At 36.9% G+C, this 26600-nt stretch overlaps 1 protein-coding gene across 8 annotated transcripts; it reads right to left on the reverse strand.

The window, feature by feature from the left end:
- Positions 1 to 3912: 3912 nt before the first annotated feature.
- On the reverse strand, positions 3913 to 26248 carry PEX2 (peroxisomal biogenesis factor 2). 8 transcript variants are annotated; one of them, XR_005211655.1, is made up of 4 exons: positions 25967 to 26247; positions 9571 to 9680; positions 6970 to 8084; positions 3913 to 4545 (listed from the first exon to the last, which is right to left on the reverse strand). XR_005211655.1 is itself a non-coding variant. In XM_037803153.1 (3 exons), exon 3 carries the CDS (start codon positions 8065 to 8067, stop codon positions 7150 to 7152), a length of 918 nt encoding a protein of 305 aa, XP_037659081.1. In that variant the 5' UTR covers positions 8068 to 8084; positions 9571 to 9680; positions 26043 to 26248; the 3' UTR covers positions 6800 to 7149. The 8 variants fall into 8 exon arrangements, 6 of the variants coding, with proteins under 6 accessions (XP_037659081.1, XP_037659079.1, XP_037659078.1 ...); XR_005211654.1 differs by having other exon boundaries at positions 6960 to 8084; XM_037803153.1 differs by lacking the exon at positions 3913 to 4545 and having other exon boundaries at positions 6800 to 8084; positions 26043 to 26248.
- Between the last annotated feature and the right edge of the window lie 352 nt (positions 26249 to 26600).

Raw genomic sequence — 26600 nt, forward strand, 5'->3', positions numbered from 1 at the left:
TGAGGGAGACTGGAAATTACAGAACATCTGCAATGAAATTGGTTTTCTGTGGAAAACTGATGAATCACTTACTGCCAATGACTAGAAGGAAAAGCACTTGTTTATGCCCTTATGTAATGAATTTTTATGAGATGAAGTTTGGTGTTTATAAAAAATACACTTTAAGCTGCAGTAGATATAAAATAATAGAATTCAGAACTCACAGCAATGCATTACTGCAAAGACAGTCGCTAGCAGAATATTATCTGCTTACAGAACACCAAAACAGAGCTATTATATCTATAATGGAATTAAAAAAAATCTCATCTACCCAGTTGGATTCTGGAAGAAAAAGTATTTAAAGAGACATAGCTGAAATTGACAGTTCCAAAATTGCATGTATTTTCAAAGAAAAGTTATTCTCTTATTGTGCTCCTGAATTCCAACTGTTTTCCCTTAAAGCAAGAATGCCATAGAACATTTTAGATTAAAAATAGCACTCCTAAGAGAGACTACAAAGACAAGCTGGGAGGGTTTGTGGTGGGGGTGGCGGGCTGTGCTGGCCTCTACACTTACAGACATCCACGTAGAAATCTTCCCACTATCATACCCAATATTTGTGAAGGGTCTGATGCTCAAAACCTCAAACTCTCCTGCTTCTTCAAATATTTGCTGAGCTTCTGTAATGTGGTGATCCTGGGTTTGGGCTGTAGTGTCATGAAAAATGAGAAAGGTAACAATCTCTGCCCTCATTGAGTTCACAATCTCTTTTGCTACTTGGGAGTCATCCAGTTAAAACCGAGAAATATTCTACAAGATCTGAGAAGGGCCATTAAGAAAAAGCATATCCAATGTTAGCCAGAGCGGCTATCACAAATACCACACAATGGATTGCCTTAAACAATAGGACCTTACTGGCTCACAGTTTTGAAACTAAGAGAAGTCCAAAATCTAGATATTGGCAAGGCTTGCTTTCTCGCCAAAAACTAGTGCATTCTGGTGCTGGCTGTAGGCAATCCTTTGGGTTCTTCATCTTTCCAGGAACACAGAGATTTCCTTTCCTTTCTCTTCTGGGTTTCTGCTGACTTCCTGCTTTGGGCAACTTCCTATGGCTTTCTCTTTATGAGGCCTCCAATAATCTGGCTTAAGAGTCACCCTGCTTCAGTTGGGCCACACTTTAACTGAAAACAACATCTTCAAGAGATTCTATTTACAATGGGTTCACACCCAAAGGAGTGAGGATTAAGAACATCTCTAAACTGGGGTACACATCTATTATTGGAGGGGTGTCCTTGCTCTCAAAGAATTTATTTGCCCTTTATATTTGGCCTGCAGCTAAGCATTGCAGAAGTGATGAGCCACAGTTTCTGTTAGTGGAAAACAACTGTACTATTTTACAATTCTTGTTCACTGAAAAAGGCACTCTTAGAAATTGATGTGGATGTAAAAGAACAGAGGCTGTCAAGAATGGAATGCTATTTCCTGAGTACTTAGTGAGATATGTTTACCAAGGAACCACCCTGGACACCTCTGAGAACAGTAAAACTTTGCTCCAGCTCCACTAATTCAGAATTGTGACTATTTAGACAGTCTCAGCTGAAATTCAAGTTTGGCAACCAAACCATAAAAATACCACAGAAATGTAAGCATTTCTTTCTTTTTTTTTTGTTCTCACATCTGGAAGGAATACAAAATCCTGGGTCAGACCCTATGTCTTGATTCTTAGTTGAGAAAATAAGGTGATTTTGTAGACTTAGGCAGATTGATAGTATAAAGTGAAGATTCTTGACAGTTCTGATCTGGTCTATTACTTTCTAGATATTTTAAAGTAAGCTACAATTATTTACAAATACTATATGTTTATTTACATATACTGTACCAATATTTTGGGAAAGGGAGTGGGAACTTTTACATTTTTTTACCTACATATTTTTATATGGTTAAAATTGTATATACTATGGAGTCAGGTATTTAATATGTAATTAAAAATGCATGAGATGATTCAGACTTTTTTGACGTTGAGGTTGGCCATGAAGGTAGGCTGAGTTACTTTTATTTTAATGCAAAAACAGGTACTCTTAAAACATGATCCTTAATTCTCTCACATATTAGTAAGTAGACATACTTACTAGCTGTAGAGATGTTTTCCCTTTGAATTAAATGGAAACAAAAGTGCCCACGAGGCTCTAAAGAAATAACTTGTTTTTGCCAAATTAAAAAGTATTACATGCCCAGTGTAGAAAATTTGGGAAATCCAGAAAAGCATAAAGAAAATAAGTTCAATTACCTAGAGGCATTTATTTACTGTTAATGATATATATATATGTGCCTACTTATCTGAGAGCTGAGATCATGTACATAATTTAGTATCCTAGGTCTTTCATTTTAACACTTTATTGTATTTTCTCATATCATTGTTAGAGTTATACTATTTTATTTATTCCCCTATTATTGAGCATTTATGTTGTTTCACTTATATTTACTCTGGGATTTCAGCAGGCATTAGTTGAGCCTGTTAATAATAACAAGTTATTCTACTGCTAATGAGAAGGAAAGTGAACTCTCTCTCAAATCACATACTTTTAGATTTCCTGACCTCAGGAGTGACTGGGTTTAATCTTGTTTGACTTGTTATCACTGCCAGAATAACAAACAACTCAAGACAGGATTCGATGAAGCCCATTGTACAAAATGGTGCTTACTTTTTTTCTTTAAATGACATTTTAAAACCATAAACTTTTTCTTTAAAATATCAAAAGGAAATATCATACTCCCTCCTGGAAACAGGAAGGCATATTCTGTCTTGTTTCATGATTTACATACTCTTGGAGAAAGAAAAAACAGACATAAAAGTGAAATACTCACCAACCTATTTGTGGTGATGAATATGATCATATATTATGTACTAGGTTTAGCTGCAGAGAACCATGGATCACTCAGTTCTATAGACAATATGGCCAATTGGTTTGGCTAAAAATTATGTTTGAAATTGTTCTGTTGCTGAAAATAGTTTTTCTTAATACGGTAACAATTTACTTATTGAGTGCTGTTAGGAAAACTGTTTTTGTTAAAAGTAAATGTTCCAAATGAATCAAGTTTTTGCCTGTATGTGCCAACACATTTTGAAGGCTTTTTCAAATATAGCAATACTAATTTCCCTGCCTTCTTAACCAAATTATACAGAAAATAAAGTAGCTTTTATTGATGATCCAAGGTTATTTGTTAAACCACAATTACTATTCAGTTATTCTTCAAAGCCTGTGTCTCCTTATTCTAAATGTTAACAGATTACAATCTTTTTTTAAGCTCTTCTGTTTCTTCGATGCTAGGTTGTCCATTATTGCTTGTTATTGTACGTATGCTTGCTTTGACCAATCTCCCCCTGCCTTTTTACCAGTTATTTTTAATATTGGGGAAAGCTCATTCGAATTCTGTTCAAAACAATGCAGACTCTCAATAGGGACTTGAATATTCCCATGCATAGCGCTTTGGTGCATGGAATCTATGAACATCTATTTCGGTTTCTTGTTTTACTTCCAGGTTCCTTACCATTTTGGATAGTAACACTGTCAATGTACCATAAAACTAGGATAATAACAAGCATGGCTCATACTAACTAATCACTATAGACTTTGACCTGATTTTCTTGCTTTTACTCTTAGCTCTCCACACATTAGCCAGTTATCCTTTCAAAATGTCAATTTTATCATGTTGCTTCTTTCTTGCTTAAAAACTTTCCAATGGCTTCTTCATACTTAGAAAAATTCATATATATACACATACACACACGCATATATGTGTGTGTGTGTGTGTGTGTGTATATCAATATATATACACATATATGTGTGTATATATGTGTGTGTGTATTTTTTTTTTCCCACCATAGCCTATGCGGTTTATATGGCCTGGCCCTGGGCCTCCTCCCTCACCTCACCTCCCTTTCTACCTCCCTCTCTTTCTCTTGCTCACTCTGTTTTCTTGCTGTTCCTCATACGGGCAATGGAGCCTCCATCTCAGAGCTTTCCTTATTTTGGCACCTTGTTTCTACTTGGTTTGCTCCCTCACTTCATTCAGACTTCTTTTCTAAGTTAACCCCTTTGAAGAGGACTTCATGAGCATACAGTTGGATACAGCATCCCTTGATACTCCATTCCCTTAGCCTGTTTTATTTTCTTCAGAGTACTTCTAACACCTGCAATTACCTTACACATGTGTATATTGTCTAGCACTCCACAAGAACAGGGATTTTGTTTTATTCATGAATGCATTCCCAAAGTACAGAAGAATGCCTGTAGGGGATCAATAAATATTTATTGAAGGAATGATTAAAATTATTTAATTCTCATTACAATCCTATGAGGTAGATATTATTGAATGCTCATTTTATAGTGAGCAAACGGAATCTTAGAAAAGTTAAATAAACTTGTCCAGAACCACAGTCACAAAGTACTGAAGGCGAGGAGAGTTGAGAGCAAGGGAGTAAGACATGCCTTGTGTTAGTTTTGATTGATAATGCTAGTATTTTAGATATGATCACTGAAGCCACTTCGATACACAACAGCAAACCTGGTTTGAGAACAAGTGAAATGGGAGAGAAAAAATGTTAGTGTAATCACTGTTATTTTTATAAGGGGGACAGTTTATAACTGATGGTAAGGTTCTTGAGGCTAAAGAGGAAACATATTATACAGCAAAATATGAACTAGTGATCCTGAACCTTGAGCATTGGCTATTAGGAAGACACCAGTGTTAAAGCAACTTTCCTGTCGGGGAGAGGGAGGCAAGGACTGAATGGAGTCTCTGGGACTGTCATAGCAACTTGGCCAGGAGGCCTGGGTGTCTGCAGTGAGGGAGAGCTCCTTGAGGCAGCACTGGGGTATATAAGTCAGTCATAAACCCACTGCTTATAAGTTGAACACTACCTGCTATTATAGTGTTTACTGAGCATCCTTATAAAAGAAGGAGAAACATAAAAGGGGAATTCTAAAGAAAAAATGTAGAGAGTGTATTAGGTTTGGTACACACACAGATATGCCCTAGGATCCTCCTTCAGGGAAGGACCTGGTATCTAGCCGTGGGCAGCATGGTCAGCAGACCACCTCCAGCTGTCAGCTCCTTCAGGATCTGCCTTAGCTGCACAGCCACCTAGTTTGAGGTTAAGTTCTTCCGGAGGGGCAGCCCACATCCAGTGACTGAGAGGGATGGGGATAGAGGCCTCATTAGTTCGACCCAAAAGAACATGCTGATAGACAAATACTAGCTCCATAGTGTCCCTCTGGGTTGGCCAAGGCTTCGCCAGGGCTGTATCACAATTCAACTTCTTCCTCTGCCAATTCTGCTCTTCTCACTTTCCTTTCACAGCTGTGGATCCCTAATCAACATCTTATCTTGCACTTCAAACTCTGGTCAATGTGTATTTCTACAAGACCCAACCTGTGACATTAGGCTTATTCTTTCAGCTAATGACTCTGCATCAGTACACTCAAACTAGCTAGGGTTTGGTTACACTGAAATGAACAAATCAGACATTATCCTGAACTCAACGGGGGTTATCATCGCCTAGTGAGGGTGGCAGATGTTAAATAAAAATGAAAATTAAAAAATATCATACTAAGTGCTCTCAGGCTCTATGAAAAAAAAAAAAAAACAAATCTTGATGCTATTAGCTAACATGTATGTAAAGTGCTGTGTTTTCATGTTAAAATTATGATATGGGCACCTACTTAGAATTTACTCTGCTATTGCAAGGGCCTTGGTAAAACAATCCTTGTTGACCTTATTTTTTGATCCTTTCAAATCTGCAATCTAAGACAACCACTTAGTTACTTACTAATGCCCCTATCAAACAGATCACTGGTAAAATGAAAGACTTCATGCAGTCTTTTGGTATAAAGAGGGTGTATTTATATGAATAATAAGTATCTGTTTTTTTTTAACCTGCCCAGCATGTAACATTCTAACCGCACCTGTTCCCTGTGGTAAATGGCCTTCTCCCTATGTAAGGTTCACCTGGTACATATGAAGGCCTATCACCCAGGAATGTGCACATATATATTTCAAGACAGACCAATGACAGTGAGGCTCTGTACTTTTGCTGGAAATATCAGGCAAGAGCTCTCATTCCAGTGGGATTGGAATGCTAGTAGAATGTAAGCCTTGGACTTCTGTGGCCAGCCTTTGGCCTGAGAATGAAGCTGCCACAGAATAATAATAATAGCAACAACAATAATAAAAACATTACCTATACTTACTATATGCCAGGCTCTGTTTTAAGAGCTTTATATACACTAAACATACAAAGTACATATGTACACAGATTATGCAAATTGCCCAAGGTCATAGAGCAAATAAATGGCACAGATGGGATTTGAACCTCAGCAGAGTCCATGTACCTCACTGCCATATATACAGCTCATCCTCAGAGAAAAATGAGAGATAGAGATATTTTGATATGTATTGTTACATTACTACTATGCTAAAGACCTCTGATGTTTCATAAACCTATTCATATGCTTGGTAAGAATGTAAGCTTTGAATCAAAGCCTAGAAGAAAGAACCCAGTCAGCAGTGTTCTTCATAGACCAGTTGTCCCCAGGAACCTCCAGCCTCATTTCTAAGTGGCCTTAAGCAATTTTTACTTCCTGAACTATAAGAAGCTAACCTTGAAGGGTCTAACAGCCGAGGAATGAACCCCTTACCAACTGGCTTCAGAGATATGCTTAAAATTACAACTGGGACATTGGATCTGAAGGTTCAAAACAAGTCATATCATTGTCAGACTGTGATGTTATAAATGCTGTGTCTCTGAAAACACTCATCGAACAGTCTTCAAAATCTTTTATTTTCAGAGTCCACCCCCTTTCCAGGAAGTAGCAAAGTGAAGGGGACTTCTTAGTAGTTATCTGAAAAGCTGTCCATTTTTCTTGACATTAAAAATTGAATGCAATGATTACAAATAATAATAATACATTAACACTTACATAATATTACCTAAAATCATGTGGTTTCCAGAGATTAGCATTTAGTCAGGCCTGGAAATGAACAGAAGACAATGGCTAAGACATATATATATATATCCTCATAAAAGACATCTAAATGGTATACTTAAGAGGATTAATATTAAGGATTTAAACATAATACATTTTTCCTCAGAAGAAAGAATTTTAGTTTCTAAAGAGCATTTACTTCTGACATCTCAATTCCTGATTTCAGTGGCTGCAGACTATGTACCTCTGTGCCACACTTAGGACAAGTAAAGTACATATCAAATAAGAAACTAGTCTTAACACAGTAATAACAGAAGATATGCTCACATCCTATGGTGTGAGGCATGGTGGGCCACTCTCCACATAGAGAACATTCTTTGCCACTTGTGGCTACTGTGTTGTCACTACTGGGAGCACCAGTAAGAGGGATACACCATGACGATAACTTAGCTTTCAACTTTTGGATATTGATAAGTGGTAAGAGAAAAATCAAAAACTCAGCAAAACCATGCCAGAGAAGTTCCCTATTCATATACTCAAAGCCAACTTCACGTATATTTTGGGGCTTGCAAAATACAGAATGAATGCCTAGGAGACGTTCTGTCAAAGTTGCAAACTTTCCCCTTTGAAGAAAAATCAAGAAATTAATCAACCCACCTAATTTCAAAAGTCCAACTACAAAATTCATGCACTGCTTGACTTTCCAGAATGATGCTAAATGACGGTTTCGAAACAAATCATAGCACCTTTCTTCTAACCACTTCCCACCAACTGTACAAATGGCATACCATAGCTTTTGATTTTTACTTGGCGGCTGGTATCTCAGGTTTGGGGACAAATCATTTTTGTACTGAATATTCAAAACTGACTGTCCCACAGTGGCATTTTTGGAGTATATGGTGAATCTCCACAAGAAAAGCCACAAGAATGCTTTCACCTCTGGCTCAAAGCGGGCTAACAGCCCTGGCTTAAATCCATGAAAGCACTGAGTAAACTGGGTCCAAACTAGCTGCTCCAGGGCCTTGTTTAGTTCAAGTGCATCCAGCTGACTTATCCTTAGCACCCTGTTTGTATTCTTCATATTCTCTTCTTGAGAAGCCATGTCTTCTTTGAGGGTCTCTAGGAAAAAATATAATTAGGAAACATCATCATCAAACAATTGGAATTTTGTACTATCTCCCAAACTCACACTTTGAAACTGACAAATTACCACAGGATGCACAGAAGTTGGGCATTTTTGTAGTGTCAAAATAGATCAGCAAACAATCACTTCTTACTTGGAACTTCTGCCCCCCCCCCCCCCATCAAAGGAATAAAAGATTTTAGAAAGCTGTGTTCTATTTCTACAAACTTACTTCTAAGTAATACTCCTTGGACGGATATTCTAGCAGGAAGATGATAAAATCCTGAAGCTAACAGCGATGAGGCTGAATAATAACATGATTAATGGTGAAATATATGAACTTAGACAATGAACTGTAAGAAACATTGAAATGGATGATAAATCAAGACAGTTTAATTTCCAGCACTGCTACTGACTTCAAAGGTATATTTTTCAACAAGTCATTTAATCTTTCTCAAATATATTTTATATTTGTAAAGGAAGTTAGCAGAAAAAAATAATCGAACAATGTATGTTTATTACTCTATCATATTATTGCAGAAGATAATTGCTAAATTTCAGCATGAAACAAAATGAATGCAGAAATGTCATTATTAAAGTGCTAAAAAGGTACAATTATACAAGACTCCAAGAAAAGCAACCTCTATAACGTAAAAATATATACTAAGATAATTTCACAAATATACTAAGGAAGACAAATAGGTGCTGAAGGGAAAAAATCCTTAAAAATGAAATGTAAAAAGCTGGTTAATGGTGAGCTTAGCATTACTAAGAGATTAAAAAAAGTTACTAAATGATTATCGTGTGTAAGCTGATGCAATTGGAAAACCGAGTTGCCGCTATTGTCAAGAAGTTTACACACCAGTTTAGATATTTTGAATTTTATTAATGAACTAGTAAATCCAAACTGACAAAAACCATCTTTAAATTTAGTTTCTAAGATGGGCCCTCAACACACAGAGCCCAATCATGATCTCTAGGCCCTGCACACTAAAGGAAATAACACAGAATCACAGAGGTAGTCAAGAGATCCTGCTGAAGCTCACTTGCTTCTAAATGGCCGTGTAATGCTGGACAAGTCATTTAGCTGAAATCTGTCTTGGTTTCTTCACTTACAAAACAAAGAGCTGGAGACAAAATGAACTCTAAAGTCCTTTCAAGTTCTATTTTATAATTTTTGCTAGAAACATATTAAATGTAATTTAGTAGAACTTAAAATATAAAAGGACTGAAAGGTAGATCCTAAAGATAAAGTCGTACTTCTCAAAATAGGGAATATCTTTGAAGACAACAGATTTCCAAGAGGGAAATATTTTAATTACGCAAGGATTCTAAATATTTAAGTGGCAGAAGACTATATGTTTAACAAGTTCAAGTACAGGAATCAAAAATGACTATTAATAACAGGTTATTGACTAACCTGTTTTCTCCTCAAACCAAATATATCACAGGAATGCCAATGGCTTTCTGGGGAACGCTCACCTTTCCCCCTTTCTGCAGCTCCCTCAAGACTTGAAAGCCTGTAGCTATGGCAATGGGGATTTTTCACTGCAAGTTCCTCAGTGAATTCCTCACCTCATATTTGCCAGGAGCTACAGGAAAGAAAGAAGGGGGTTAGAAGGAGAGAGTTTTCCCTTTCCTTACTCTATAAATCTAATCAATCCCCAAGGTCTGTTAATTCTTTGTCCAAAATATTTTTCTAATCCATTCATTACTCTCTACCCCTCCATCCCCTCATGCTCACCCCCTGCCAAGCCTCTGGCTGCTCTCATCTTTCCTCTGCATTACATCTGATTGATCTTGCCTTTTGCCTCCTCCAGTGTATTCACCACCCTGCAATCTTTCTAAATCACAAACCTCCCCAATGAGTGACCCCAGCTTGCTTTCCTTCCAAATGCTTTAACATTCTAGTCATAAAGGGCCCAACTCTCTTGCTCACTAGTGGACATTTTCTATTGATTCCCTTCACCTGGAACAGTATTTTCCCATTCTTTAACTGAAAAAACGACTAAGTTTTAGGTACTGGCTTAGGCATCATTTCCTTCTGACTCTCCAAATTTTGATTAGCTGTCCCTTTTAGTTCCTTGAGTACACTGTTCTTTCCCTTTCTCAGCCTTTGGTCACTAAAAACTGCTTTTTAGATGTCTATTTCCTCCACTAGAAGATAAGCCTTTTGTTGCAAAGAACATCTGTATCTTGTCCCAATCGAATTGTAGCAAATAGCACAGTGCCTGGTACAGAGAAGGCATTCTGGAAACATTAGGTGACTGGTGTGGGTGACAGGTAGAAAATGTAATACAAATTCTCATCCATTAACCCATAAAGCTATTTCAAATTACCATAACCAGAATATTGATTACTTATTTCAACATGTTTGTTGTGCATCTATTAATCAGTTAATGTGTTTCAGATAGTGATACAATGTCTCAACTGTCCTGGAGCCTATAATCTAGTAGCAAGGAAGGGGAGGGAAAGGTGTGTTATATAGAATAATAAATAGGCAATCACAATAAAGTGTGCTAATACACAAGGGGAAATTTAAGACACTAAGCTCACAACTAGCCCTCAGTAGGTCAGAGAAGGCTTCTGAAGGAGACAATATCTAAGCAGTCAAATGAAAGATTTGCACTGTTAACCTAGTAAAGGAGGGTAAAATATCATTCCAAGCAGAGGGAATAGCAAGTGCCAGGGACTGGAGATGCAAGGATGAAAGAGAAGGCTGGAAAGGAAAGCAAGAAACAGATCCTAAAGGTCCTTAAGGTCAACTTCAGTAGGTTGGACTTTATCATGAGAGTAATGGGGAGCCATCAAATGGCTGTAAGCGGAGAACTAATACGATAAGATTTTCATTTTAGAAAGCTCACTCTGAACACATTAAGAACTGCCAGAGACAAAGGTACCCAGTGTTCTTTTTTACTTCAATTGCTCTTTTTCACTCTAATTATTATTCTTGTTATTTTTGTGTGTGTGTGCTAATGAAGGTGTCAGGGATTGATTTGGGTGATGAATGTACCACTATGTAATGGTACTGTAAACAATCGAAAGTACGATTTGTTTTGTATGACTGCGTGGTATGTGAATATATCTCAATAAAATGAAGATTAAAAAAAAAAAAAAAAAAAGAACTGCCAGAGGCTGAAAGACTGGAATCATACAGATCAGTTAAGATTGTAAAATGATCTTGTGAGGAACTAATGATGGTCTAAATTAAAAAGGTGGTAGTGGGATGGAAAGAAATAGGTAACTTTAAAAGCTACAAGGTGGGTAAGACTGACATGACTTGGTAAAGAAATAAACCAAGAGTAACTAACTTGAGTAATTGAGTGTATGGTGGTGCAGTTTTCTGAAATAGGAAATGCATGAGGAGATACAGGTTTGAAGGGAAAGATAATAAATACATGCAGTTATAGATAGCTGCGTCTTCTATGGACATCTATGTGGAGAAGTTTAGTAGGCAGTTATGTGAATGTGGGAAAAAAGATCTTGGCAGAGATTTTACTTATAAATCAGGTCCCTGGAGTAGGACTAATCTATTTTAAATCTACTTGATCTACTTAAACACTATGATCAGGAAGGCCTTGATCTAAACAAGATAAGCAGATCTTGTCCATTTACAACACATTCAACTTAATTTGAAACAATATAATCTTATTTTCATAGTTCTGCTAATCCAGCTACCATGCATTTCATTGGCCAAGTTCAATGATAATACAAATATCTTTGGGCTTTCAATCTTTCTTTGCTGTGATCTTCAACATCGCAGTCCTGCTGTCTTACTGTTCCTCTGGACCAGTGGTTTTCAAACTTGAAGGTTCATCAGAATCATGGGAAGACTGTTAGAACAGATTACTGGTCCTCATCCCAGTTTCTGATTCAGTGGTTCTGGAATGGGGCCCAAGAATATGCATTTCTAACAAGTTCCCCAGTGATACTAAAAACTACTGAGCTAGACCATTTCAAAGTAAAAGTCATAATATTTTTGGCCTATCTATCACCCATAGCACTCAAAGTTGCGTGCCAGTCCTCCTGCTCATTTCTGGTTAGTTCTTATCCCTGTATCTACAGAGGCTGTTACATATCTCTCACTGGCTCAGGCTTTCACTTTCTTCTATTAAGCAATCCTTGTGAGATTAGAGACCACCACTCACTGATTCCACAAACTCTTATGAGCACCAATACATCCTAACCCTGCTAGGTGCTTGAGATGTAGAGAATAAGAAAGGTCCTGACACTCACTTATTGACCCCAACCAGGGCCTAGCAAGGCAGGCAGGGAAGCAAGTAAATGCACAATGAAGGCAATAATAATATTAAAATAAATAAATAAATAAAAACATTACAGAATTTACACAAAAAATCATCAATGATTTTTTTTTCACACTTTTTTTCTGTAGCTGGAAACTTTTCTGTAATTTGCCTCATTTATATAACTAAGAAAAAAAATACATTATTTTAAAAACCTCATAAGCTAACTAAAACCTACAAAATTATTTGCCCACTCTTACCTAATTACCTCTTTCTTATGTCATTATTACCCCTGGGATAAAGAACAAACTTTTCAGATCTAAACTAGTCCAATCCTGTCTCCATCTCTTCAACCATATAACCCACTATTCCACCATGGAGTCTTTAACTCTGGACCATTTTTCAGACCTGCCTCTGTGCCTTTTCTTATGTACCTAAAACATTTACCTTTCCCACTTGAGTTCAACATTCTCCATGAAACCTTCATAACTATCCCCACTTCCCATTGTCTACTACTGTTTCTTAGCTCTGAAAGCAACTGTCTGTGCCACTCACTTGAGCCCTCAACATTTGTAGTGATTTCATAATTGTGTGAATATATCTTCTTTCCCTAACTTGACTGTAAGCTACTGAAAGGATAGCACTTTATCTTACACTTATTTCTCAAGGTCCCCCACAAAGTGACTTTGATACCTAGTTCAGTTTTCCTGAAGCAAAATTCTACCATCAATCAGGATATGTGGAAGCATGGTGTATGTAATTCTTCTACTCCAAGTGTCTCTCCTGCAACAATTCCCCCTCTTCCTCACATTTCATGTTCAGTGGTCAGCAAGATAAAATTCTATTATTGTCAAATTACACTTGAAAAGCTCTAAGAGAGACTGACCATATTAGATACCAACATAAATCCAACACTACCATTCTCCTTCCCCCAGTATTGGACTAAATTGCTGTGTTTTTTTTTTCCCCACTTGAGCACCAGATAAAATATTTGGCTTGTGTTACAGGGCCAGTTGTGCCAGCACTAGAGTCATGATCAGTTCCAGCATAGTAGGCTGACAGAATATCTTACTAATCTTATAGCTCAAGAATTTACCAGGAAGACAGGCTCACAGTAGCTGCTTAATAAATGTTTGTTGAACTTGTGTGAGATGGAAGGAATAGTTTGGTAGCCAGTAAATGTGCTGACTGAATATTGTGTGAAATCATCCAGATGATTGGATAATGATGGTAGATGACTCTTCTTGAGGTTTCTTACCAATATTTAGTGAGATACTGGTCAGAAGTAGTGGTTTCTTAGAGGAATCATCTACTTCAAATCCCTGGTTTTTGGAGGAATCATGCTTAAGAACATTTAATAGGACAGAAATTTTTAATGGCTGCCTAAAAAAGGGACTTAACACAGTCTCTAACCAATCCAGTATTTAATAACCCTTACTATCAAAAAATTCTTTCTCAGCCCTTCTGTTATAGTTTAACATTTTTTTCTTTCCTCCTTTTCTCCCCAGGCCTGGCCTCACCATAGATTAAGAACAGCTGGGCTCGCTCTCCTCCCTATGTGAGACTCTTTAATAGACTTAAAGAATATTATTAAACTGCTCTTCAGCTTTTCCTTCTCCAGATGAATAATTTCTTTCTCTCTTTTCTGTTTTAGGTTTTATTTTCCAACATTGTAGTCATCTTGTGGCTTCCTTAGTTGTAAACATAGAACAGACACTGTCCATTATACACCACAGTTCATTAAAATGCAATACCTCTTCTATACTCTACATTCCTATTTAGGCAACTGTAATGGGGTAGAAAAAGCAGATTTAGAAAACAGGCCTGGGTTCAAGTTCCAACTCTGTCACTTGCTTGCTTAGTGATCTTAAAGTCATTACCCTCATATTCCTCTTCTAAAAGTTGGAAATAACAGACAGCTACCTCACAAGGTTGTTGAGATTACATAGATAATGTCATGAAAGTGCTTTGGAAACTGTAAAAGCAGTGTTATTATATTGTTGTTGCTTTGGTTAGGGAATAGGCATAAGGAGAAAAAAGCATCCAAGCTGATTTTGGCCAATTTCATTTCAAAAGACTGACAATTTTCATTATTAGTCACACAAATGCCTCAGTCAACTTGTTTTAAAAAGGGTTCCCCCCGCCTCCCCGCCCCAGACATACTTACTACACCATTAAAATATAATTGTGTGGTTAAATAGTGAATGTGTTGTCACCAATATGTGTGCATGTGTAGGGCCAGGCAGGAGGGGGACAGATACAGTTCAGTGAAATGCGTCACACTCTTAATTTGCATCTTGTCTGAAAGGAGGTGATGCAGTGGGGATTCTGGGAGAATGAAGATGGGTTCCAGCATGCTCTACTCCCTTGGTTATTTAACCCCCATTGACACGGTTGTGCCTATATCTGGAAGCAAAGAAATCTTAGGAATTGTACACTGACAATATCTGACTCGAGGATGCTTAGTTGCACAGGAAATGGTGCAGGCAGTCCAAGAACAATTACCCAACCTTGGGTTCTCACCAACACACTACATTCATTTCCAACACAGTTCTTCCCCCTTTTCCCCATCCCCTTTTTCTGACAGCCTCAGTTATCCTAAAGCACTGGCTTTAGAGGAGGACAGTGCTCAGGAATAAGAGAAATGGATGAGAAATCCAAGTAACTAGAAGCTCAAGTAATGAGATTATGGAATCCTCTTCCCTACATTGCTGTACAATAATTTTTTGCCCATAATAGGTGTAAAGCACTGCAGTATTCCATAAAAATTCCTTTAAATCACGTAAAATTATTCTCCGATATAATGTAAGCAGTTTGTCTTTTACTGAATTCTAATTCTCTGACAGATGGCTACTCAATCATTTAACCAATATTTATTAAGTACCTACAAAATGTGAGGCATTCTCTTAGGTACCAGAGGTTTAATCTAAATATTTAACTCTCAGTTAACTTCTTGTTATCCAAGCATTTTTAACGAAATAGGATATTACTGTTATCAGAACTGATCATTGTTCTCTGAAGCATAGAATATATCCCAAAATGTGAAAATAATAAAGGATCACAAAACTTCCCAGGCAGAAAAGAGAAAAACAGTATTTAGGGCAAGGAAACAAGTGTGCAAAAACTCTCAAATATCCAAATATATGGCATGGTCTATGTGGGAGAAATTGGGTTGTGTTCCAGCATCAGCTGCTCCCTTGGCTATTTAGTCCCCATCTATGTGGCTTTGCCTGTTATCTGGAAACAAAGACACAAGATCATCTACTATAACCAGAGCAGAGACAAGCTGACAGGAGGAACTGGTTGAATAGTCAACTGGGCCCCCTGTAAAAAGACCCTGTATTAAGGAATTTGCATGGATATTGTAGGCATGTATGAAAAGTCACTGAACAGAAAAGATATAACAAGATACAAATTGGAAAAGATTAATCTGATGGCAGAATTCAGTAAGACTGAAGAAGACGAAAACTGCAGTTCAGGGAGAGCAACAATTTAGCGACTCAATTAGGGTGTTAACTTTCTGAAAAAGTCAAAGAAATTTAATTTGCTTCATTAAAAACCATGACATTTAAAAAGGAAACTGTGACGTCCTTAAATTTTAGGATTAAAAATCCCAAATTCTTCTGGTAAATCAGTACTTTCCTAACTCTGTTTCACTGATTCCCAATATGCAAACCGAACTGTTGGCCAGTCTACTTCTACTGTGCTTTCAAGAATTTAATTTAAGCAAGATTTTACAATACCCCTACTATTGGTTCTTGCAGATTAGTATCCAGTTTTACACTTTAATAGTAAATAAAAAAAGCTAAACTTTTTTTTTTTTTAAGTTGGGATTGTTTTGAACGAAACAGACACAATCAGATTTAATTCAAATTGATTTTTCCAGAATGCCAAAAACAGGCATTGCTTTTCTATTCTACCATGAAATTTCATTCTTTCAATATGTAATCCTACTACTCTCTCCCTCCCCACCTCCTTCTCAAGCTATACTAACTTTAGGATGCTAAAACCTAGCCTAAAGGGAAATATTTATTGACCACACAAAGAGACTTTAAAAAAATAACTACTTAAAAGTATAATCAGCACTAAACAATGTCAGTGTTTAATGAAGGATTCTACTATATTAAGTATATATGAAAAGAATGCTTAAGGCAAAATCAAGACCAGATAAAAGGCACAGAATCTACTAAGGGTTAGTGTGATTAACTTGTCACATAAATATGTTTAAGACAAAATGATCTAGCACTAAAAACTATTAAAGGTCTCCTGCTGACATTTTATCACTAGACATGTCACACCGCTTTTTTTCACAGGAAAAAAACAACTGAAAATCCATTTACCAAGAACAGCAATATATAACCTCATTCCTTAAATAACCCATGCTTTCCTTTGTTGCTTTTCATTCCCCAAAATAAAAACTTTGCCATCTATATCACATTCCAAAACCAAAACAAATTACTACAACTCACTAAGGAGGGAGGAATTTTTCAGGATGTATTTTTGAGCTTTTACTGAATATAGTACAAATTATGAATTAATATATTTTATCTAAAAACATGTTATTGTCAGAAATCTATCAATAATAATGTGGGTATTGTCAAGGTTTGTCAATATTAATGTAATTATGATGAAGGGTATAACATGGATTTTAGCTATAATACCAAGTAACACCCCCACATTGCTGCTATCAATATACACATTATTATTGACCTGTTCTGAGACTCTCAGTACTAGATGTATTACCAGTAGGCATATTTGTCAATGCATACTGCCTACAAAAATTCTGTATTTAAATTTCAAGCCCTTTAAACTTTGTCAGCAGAGACATGTGATTGCCAAGTAATCTCCAAGGAATCATACCCACCCTACCTTGGCCAGGTTGTTCCTTTCCAGCTCCACAATAATCAACTAATTTTTGGTATGACAATATTGTTGCCACACTATTCTGAGTGTTCTATTAATCAAACTAGACAAGACCATATATTCATGTTTTTCCCTTTATGTTTTTAAATATTTAAACCAACTTTTCCACATCATGAAGTTCTATGACCAGAGATTCTAAGCTTTGAACCTACACCCTACTATTTTATTTCCTTTGTGTAGTCAGCTTTACTGTCCACTGTATTGAGATCAATACTAATAAATGGGACATGCATCGAAGAGGGATTTAACAGGACACTGATTCCCAGAACACATTTCAAACATGGGCAAAAGTGCACAAGCTATGGCTGAGACCCATTAGAACTCCGTGACCTCTGGCACTACGAACAGGCCTAGAAATCAACAATTGTCAGTTCAAATCCCACTTCTGCTAAGTGACTTGTCACTACTCTTTTGTTTCTCTCTTTCGTCATATACAAAGTAAGTTTCAATCATTTACGGATTACCGATGTTATAAATCCAAATTGTGCTCATTTGGATATAGCTAAGACATGCAGAATTTTAAAAATTTTATGGACACTAGATCTTCAAATTACTCTTCTGAACAGGATTTTTCTTTTTAGGGGTGGTGGTGGATATATGACAAACTGTTTCTAAAATGTATGTGAAAGACAAATTTCCAAATAGCTTAAATTTCTCAAAAAGATGAACAGTGATAACTAACTTGCCCTAGCAGAGGGAAAAACCGTTTTTTTTATTTGGAGAGAGGAGGAAATTCAAAAAAACTAATAGAATTTTCAAGACTCTAATTACTCTTACAGAGTTAATTGTCTTGTTTATTTCATTTATGGTATCTTTATTCAGATATCTAAAACTAACCCCAATTTTTTTTTTTTAACCTTAAAACAGAATTTTTAATACCTTTGTCTAGCCTCATGAATATATTTTTAAGAGAATGTCATAGCACTCATAATCTTTTTTTTTTCCCCTCAGAAAGTTGATATCTCTGGGTGATTAAGAGAGAAATCATATTATGAAAATAAAGAGATGTTCAAGTGAATATGGAGGGAAGGAGAGTTAAGTCGGTTCTGGTTAGTTCTGTATTCTAGCCCAGGTTCAGCAACAGGCTATATGAGTCTGGACAAGTGTTTTACCACACTACACTCTTAAGCAAGTAAAGAAAAAGTAACTATAAAAAAATGTGCCTATCTAGAATCCTTAAAGGAAATGTTTTAGGAAACCTTGGAAGGGGAAGGGCAAAAAAAAGGAGAACAGCATTTCTAATTGTCAAAATGACAATACTGAACATGAGTTTGGGAAAGACTCAAGAAAGTAGAGGACAACATGAGACAGAGAAAGTGTTCATAGAAGAGTGTGGAAAGAGTTAGTGAAGATTTAAGGAAGACAGTTCCAACAAACTTCTCAATTTACAACTGTAGTCAACACATAACACTTACCAGGTATTGAGTACTAAACAAGCTACTACCATAGCTAAGAGCCATGTGTTAAAATTAAATATCAGATCATTTAAGCCATATAATATTGAGAGAGGTAATTTTATTATTTCCATTTTACAAACAAGGAGACTGAGGCACAGAAAGATTGTCTGGCTTGTGTAAGATCACTCATTCTAGTTCCAGAGCTGGTGTTCTGATCAGATGATGGGCCTAAAAGGTAAATAGAAACAATCTAGGATGGCACCCCACAACATGCAGATGGGGCTATTTTAAAAGGCTAACTAGTAAAAAGTTAAGAGTATAGATAGGCATGAACTACAGCAAAAACTGGAATCCAAGAATGAACGAACAAAAATGTGCATGAAGACATGAAATCTGTGCAGCACACTAGATCTTTAAATACTCTGTAAATTTAGAAAGTGGTTTCAGAATTTAATTGCCTAAGGAGAGAATACTAAATGACTTGAAAATTACTGGAACACAAGTTTTAATTGCACATTGTACGGCACTCAAGAGCATGCAGAAATATCCATAAAGGAACAAAAGATATTGGCAACAGAATAGGAGGAAGTGATATGATTACATATTACGTGCCAGGCACTATATATTTTCTTTTCATTCTTTCTCATTTAATCCTCATAATGCAGTATTATCATTTCCATTTTTAAGAAGACAAAAATTAAGGCTCGAGAAGGTTAATAACCTGTCTAAAGTCAAACTGGAAATTAGTGAATTTCTGGTAAATACTAGAGAAATTGTGAAACACAAGAAAGGGAGTTAGTAGTATGGATATTTGGTAAGCTAGGATCAAATTTAATCCCAGAGAGCTCAAAGCAAAATTTTTTCCCTCAAGATCATTCCAAAGTCCAGACTGCCAGTCAAGCTCTGACAACTATGGATAGGGAAAGAAATTACAGGAATGTGGTAAAGTTGCCCAAGTTTTCTGGGACACATTTGATCTTCATTCCTCTGTCCTGCCTCATGTGGTCAGTGGACCACTCAAAAGGAACTAATGTCAAATCTGAACAAAGGGAGTATATGGGTGAAAAAAATGAGCCATAAGCCTTCATTTAACTAACACCACATACTTCATGCAAGGTATATTCATCTACCTCCCATGGGAAGGGAGATGGTTAGCGATGATCAAAACAAAATGACTCTAGAGCTCTTCATTTTTGTTTTAATAGTATGCACAAAGAAAAGACAGCTTCGATGAAATTTTATCTCACCTACTGAAAGGGAGGTGAGGAAGGAAAAAGAAAATATATTAGTGTAAAAAACAATATAGAAAATGGTATCTTGACTGTATAGATGGAAATAAGTTGGGAAGAAGAGGGTTAACAGTCCATAACGGGAAGGACAAAGGATACCAGACATCCTCTCCCAACCTCCACTTCCATACAGAAATCACAGGACCGAGCTTAGAAGAGAAGTGCCAGGATCCTAGACATAGTATAAATGGAGCACTTTTGCCCTTTTCTCTTGAGGTTTCATGTACTTTCCAAAACAATAGAAGAGGGACCCAGAATGTTTAGAAACTGCTATCAGAAAAGGGATAAATAGGACATTCAATTTGCTTCTAGGCTGTCCAAGAGTGGAATAAAGGAGCAATACATAGCGGAAGTTTTGTTCAAGAATAAGATTGTGCGTATGACAACACACATTTTCCTTGTTCTACATATAGCACCTGATAAAGGTGGATGTAGTACAAGAGGGAAAGGCATTTTAAAATTACTGGATGCTATAAGGAAAACATGGGGCTAGGTGTCAGAACTTTACTAGCAATGTGATGTTGGCAAGCCAATTTACACTTTACGGTTCAGCTATCAAATCTATAACATGAAAAATACCTGCCCTCCCTATTGCAAGGATCATTATAAGGATCAAATGTAAATGATAAAAATTCTATGGCTAAAATAAAAGGGTAAAAAGCAGAGAGGACATAAAGACTGTGATTCTAATTATAAAGAAATCATTTGAAATTTGTATCTATAATGCAAATGAGATTGATTGAATAACTAAATATATATCTTTTATTACATAAAGTTTGTGATACTCAAATAAATGCAAGTTGAATACAATTGAATAATTACTCAAAGAAACAATTTTACTGCTAGAAGGAAACACACATCACCTAGTCTAAAACATGAATATAAAGGCAAACCAGAATCAAGACTAGAAACCAATTTTCTTGACTTAGTCTAGTAGTCTCTCTATGTTCTGCTACCTCTGTTTCCTTTACTTTCTTTAAGAAAAAAAATATGGGGGGTCCTTTTGTTGACTCTGTAAATAATTCTACTTACTCCTTTCTTACACATTTCCCGGCTCAAGATCATTTGATTCTAATCTTTCGTGATATAAATAATTGGTAATGTAGGCAAGTTCAAAGAGAAAAATAGTTTTTTTTTTTTTTTTTTAAAAAAAAGGAAGAGTCAGCCACTCCAAATTCATTCTGTTCAGGTTTAACTAAAGGTGATACAATAGGGGAAGGTGTTCAGACTACAAACTGTGGTGTGGAGGGAGCCTCTGTCTCCCTGTAATTGCTCAAAACTGTCAAGGTAAAAAACTTTCAAGAAACATCATAGACACTCTACTAGAACATGTTAGACTGGAATGCTCAATAACTTGGTTTCATTCTGTGAAAAGGTATTTCATTAAATGTTGTATGCTTGGAAAATGGGACCTCAGTATAAATAAACCAAGACTTTTAATTTAAATGCCCAGAAGAAAAATGATAATTATCCCAGTGGAATCTGAATTAGAAGATCCATAAAGAAAGATACATACAGAAAGAAGATATCCTGATAGGTAGAGGCTGAAGACTTTCCTAAACAATCTTGCCAAACCCTAAATGTTGTTTTCTAGTTCAAATTTTCTTTATTCTGCTTCAGTTTGGTTCCTTTAATGAGAAGATATCTTTATCCTCTTAGTTTTGTGGCTTTTCCTCCATCCCTTTTTCAAATTTCCCACTGCGAAAAAGGAGGACAAAGCAGGGGAAGTTAGGAGTGGAAGGAAGTCAACTGTGTACAGTCTGGCTATAGGTCACCAATTATCTACACAAAGTCCCTTTGAAGATATTAGTACTATATATGCTCCCTTAGTTTGAATCCTAACAAAAAGCAAAGGGGCATCTCTTTTGGGGAAAATCCAGTGGTACATGCAAAACTTACAAAAAATTTTTAATCACAATCTCAGATTTCTTATCAGATATCGGTATTAACATCAATCCTTCTCAAAATCCCAAAAAACTGAAAAGGAGGGAAGACTTCTTAATTCATTCTATGAGGCCAACGTCAGCCTAACACCAAAGTCACATAAAGATATCACAAAAAAAGAAAACTACAGACAAAACCCCTTATGAATACAGATGCAAAAATTCTCAAAAAAATACTAGCAAACTGAATCCAACAGCACGTTAAAAGGATTATCCACCATGATCAAATGGAATTTATCCTAGAAATGCAAAGGAGGTTCAACATTAAAAAAATCAATTAGTGTAATATACCACATTACTAGAATCAAAGAAAAACACCCATATGATCATTTCAATTGATGCAGAAAAATCATTTGACAAAATCCAACAGGGTTTCTTGATTTAAATAATTCAGAACACTAGGATAAGAAGGGAACTTCTTCAACATGACAAGGGGCGTACATGAAAAACCTACATCTAATATCATGTTAAACAGTGAAAGACTGAAAGTTGTCCCCCTAAGAGCAGAAACAAGATTAGGATATCTGCTTTCACCAATGCTATTCAACCTTGTACTGGAAGTGCTAGATAGAGAAACTATGCCAGAAAAGGAAATAAAGGCATCCAAATTGCCAAGTGTAAGTAAAACTATCCCTTTTCACAGATTACATGATCCCAAAGAGTCTACACAAAAGCCACTAGAGCTAATAAATGAATTCAGCAAAGTGGCAGGGTAGAAGATCAACATAAAAATCACTGGTCTTTCTATATGCCATCAATAAACAATCCAAAAACGAAATCAAGAAAACAACTCCATTCCCAATAGCAACTAAAAGAATAAAATGTCTAAGAATAAACTTAACCAAGTATGTAAATGACTTGCACACAGAAAGCTACAAATCGTTACTGAAAGAAACTGAAAAAGACCAACATAAATGGAAAGATATTCCAGGCTCATGGATTGGAAGACTTCATATCATTAAGATGTCAATACTGACCAAAGCTATTTACAGATTCACCACAATCCCAATCAAAATTACAACAGCCTTCTTTGCAGACACAGAAAAGTCAATCATCAAATTCAAATAACCAAAATCATCCTGAAAAAGAACAAAGTTGGAAACTCACACTTCCTGATTTCAAAACTTATTACAAAAACCACAGCAATCAAAACAGCACAATACTGGCTCAAGGACAGACATATATACCAATGGAACAGAACTGAGAGTTCAGAAACAGATCCTTAACATCTATGGCCAATTGGTTTTGACAGGGATGCCAAGTCTACTCAATAGGGAAAGAATAATCTCTTTAATAAATAGTTCTGGGAAAATGGGATATCACATGCAGAAGAATGAAAATGGACACCTACCTTACACCATAGACAAAAATAACTCCAAATGAATCAATGATTTAAACATAGGAGCTAAAACCATAAAACTCTTAGAAGAAAACATAGGGAAATATCTTCAGTACCTTGTATTAGGCAATGGATTCTTAGACTACACCAAAAGCATGAGCAACAAGAGAAAAAAAAATAAGACTTTATTAAAATTAAAAACTTTTGTGCATCGAAGGACATTATCAAGAGAGTGAAAAGACAACAGAATGAGAGAAAATATGTGGAAACTATTTATCTGAAAAGGGATTAAAATCCAGACTATATAAAGAATTCCTACAACTCATCAACAAAAAGACATACAACCCAATTTTTTAAATGGGCAAAGGACTTCAAAAGACATTTCTCCAAAGAACATATATAACGGCTATTCTAGTTTGCTAATGCTGCCGGAATGCAAAACACCAGAGATGGACTGGCTTTTATAAAAGGGGGTTTATTTGGGTATACAGTTACAGTCTTAGGGCCATAAAGTGTCCAAGGTAACACATCAGCAATCGGGTACCTTCATTGGAGGATGGCCAATGGTGTCCAGAAAACCTCTGTTGGCTGGGAAGGCACGTGGCTGGCATCTGCTCCAAAGTTCTGGTTTCAAAATGGCTTTCTCCCAGGACGTTCCTCTCTAGGCTGCAGTTCCTCAAAAATGTCACTCTCAGCTGCACTTGGGATATTTGTCCCCTCTCAGCGTCTCCGGAGCAAGAGTCTGCTTTCAATGGCTGTTTTCAAAATGTCTCTCATCTGCAGCTCCTTTGCTTTCTTCAAAGTGTCCCTCTTGGCTGTAGCTCCTCTTCAAAATGTCACTCACAGCTGCACTGAGTTCCCTCTGCCAGTCAGCTCATTTATATGGCTCCACTGATCAAGGCCCACCCTGAATGGGTGGGGCCATGCCTCCATGGAAATATCTCATCACAGTTACCACTTACAGTTGGGTGGGGCACATTTCCATGCAAACAACCTAACCCAAACATTCCAACTTAATCCCCACTAATATGTCTGCCCCACAAGATTGCATCAAAGAATATGGCTTTTTCTGGGGGACATAATACATTCAAACCAGCACAATGGCTAATAAATATATGAAAAAATGCCCAGTATCATTAGCCATTAGAGAAATGCATATCAAAATCAAAATGAGATACCACACTGGTAGAACGGCTATTATTTAAAAAATAGAAAATAAGAAGTCTTAGTGAGGATGTGGAGAAATAGAAACCCTAGTACATGGCTGGAGGGAATGTAAAATGGTGCAGCTATTGTGGAAAAGCTTTTCAGTTCTTCAAAAAGTTAAAAAACAGAACTACCGTATGTTTTGGCAATCCCACTTCAAGGTATATACCCCAAAGAATTGAAAGCAGGGACTCAAAAAGATAATTTGCACACCAATTCATAACAGCATTATTCAAAACAGCCAAAAGGTAGAAGCAACCCAAATGTCCATCAAAAAGATGGATAAACAAAATGTGCTATATATGTACAATGGACTACTATTCAGCCATAAACAAAATAAAATACTGGTAAATACTACATCAATGAAACTTGAAGACATCACGTTGAGTGAAATAAGTCAGATACAAAAAGACATATTTTATGATTGCAGTTATATGCAAATTCATAGAGAAAACAGATTACAGATTGGGAGAGGAATGGGGAGTTAATACATAAGGGGGGCAGAGTTTCTGTTTGGGGTGCTGGAAAAGTTTTGGTAATAGGTGATGGTGACGGTAGCACAGCACTGTGAATGTGATTAATCCCACTGAATTGTATGGTTGGGATGGGAAATTTTATGTTGTATATGTAACATATACAACACAATTTTAAATATGAGACTAAAGAGACAATGACAACAAAATACAACACAGAACCCTGGACTGGATCTAATAATGGAGAAAATGTCCAAAAGGGCATTATTGGAACAATTGAAAAAATGGAATAAGTAGATCAATGTTACATTTCTTGAACTTGATAACTACTTAATAAGGTTACATAAGAGCATATACGTGTTCTTAGGAAATATATATGAATATATTAACAGTTCAAGGAACATGAACAGAACATACAGTATTCTCAAACGTTTGGAAAACACAGGATGGTATATAACAAAGTCACAAAATGTTAAAAATTGGTAAATCTGGACATCTGAATGGGGGTATATTGGAGATCTCAGTATTGGTTTCGTATTATGTTTGCGACCGTTCTGAAGTTTGAAACTATTTCAAAGCAATTTTAAATATAAAACAAAACAAATGTTAAATATAAAAAAATCTCACCGCAAGTAACTTTACTTAACAGTTCTCAACTGTTTTTAAGTGAATGGCCTTTCAAAAAAAACGGAAACTTATTTTCGTAGAAAATATAATACTTTACATGAACCTTCAGGTATTAATTTAAATTCGGATCCTGAAGGATTCTTTCTAAAGCAGTTCATAAGAGGTAAGAAACTTCTTGACCGCCAATTGTGGGAAAATGATTCGGAAGTTTGTCTTTAGAAAACTATTTACTCGAACGCAAAGGGGCTGAATCTCTCTTTCTCTTTTTCAAAGTCGCGATCCTAAAAATACTTTTAGTTGTTTAGGTTTGGCTCACTGCTGTTCCCGAAACTGGGAACTTTAATTTGCCTCTTCCAGGAAAACAGGAGGCCAGTATACAAGGAAACTCCAGCAAAGGGTGATAATTACAAGGTTCAAGTCTGCGGCCCTGAGCTTACCATGAAACTCCACGATCTCCTAGCTGCTAAGCAAGACCTCAGGTTTGTACTCCGGCTCTCTCCGGCAGACACCAACCTTAAAAATCTGTGAAACGCTCACGCTCCACGTAACTTTTTCTGAAACATTCTCTTGAGAGCTTGGCTTTTCCTAGCAGAACCTGGGCTACCCCGGCTTCCGGAACCCACCGTCTTCCGGAGCGACCCAGGACCCGGAAGTGGCTGGAAAAAAAGAGGAAATTAAACCAACAAGAACTAAGCTTTAGCGCGCTGCGGAAGACTGGGGAGGGCCCAGAAACAGCGAACGCTGACGGGATGAGCCGAAGAGCCGAGGCGCCGAAGAGTACATCCCGCACGCGGTGATTGGTCGGCTGGCCAGGAGGTAAACCGTATCTGATTGGCAGGAGAGTCACGAACTGGTCAGCCCCGGGTCACGGGCCACGCGTGAAGAGGTTGCTGTGTTAAGGGGCCGCGGGGAAGCCGGGGCTCTCTCAGGGACAGGTTTTTATTGCCTGCGGATTCTGCAGTGGGCTGTCCGACAGGCGGTGCCGAGTGGCGGCGGGGCTCCTCGCTCGCCGTGGGAGGAGAGCCTGCTGCGGAAAGGCCTTGGTGGGGAGGGAGCTCTCGATCGGGACGG

This window comes from Choloepus didactylus, chromosome 14, assembly GCF_015220235.1.
Source record: "Choloepus didactylus isolate mChoDid1 chromosome 14, mChoDid1.pri, whole genome shotgun sequence".
In the NCBI taxonomy this organism is placed as follows: domain Eukaryota; kingdom Metazoa; phylum Chordata; class Mammalia; order Pilosa; family Megalonychidae; genus Choloepus; species Choloepus didactylus.

What these genes read in the sequence shown, in the direction of transcription:
- PEX2 (XM_037803155.1), bottom strand. Translation starts at nt 8,067, where the DNA reads ATGGCTTCTCAAGAAGAGAATATGAAGAATACAAACAGGGTGCTAAGG.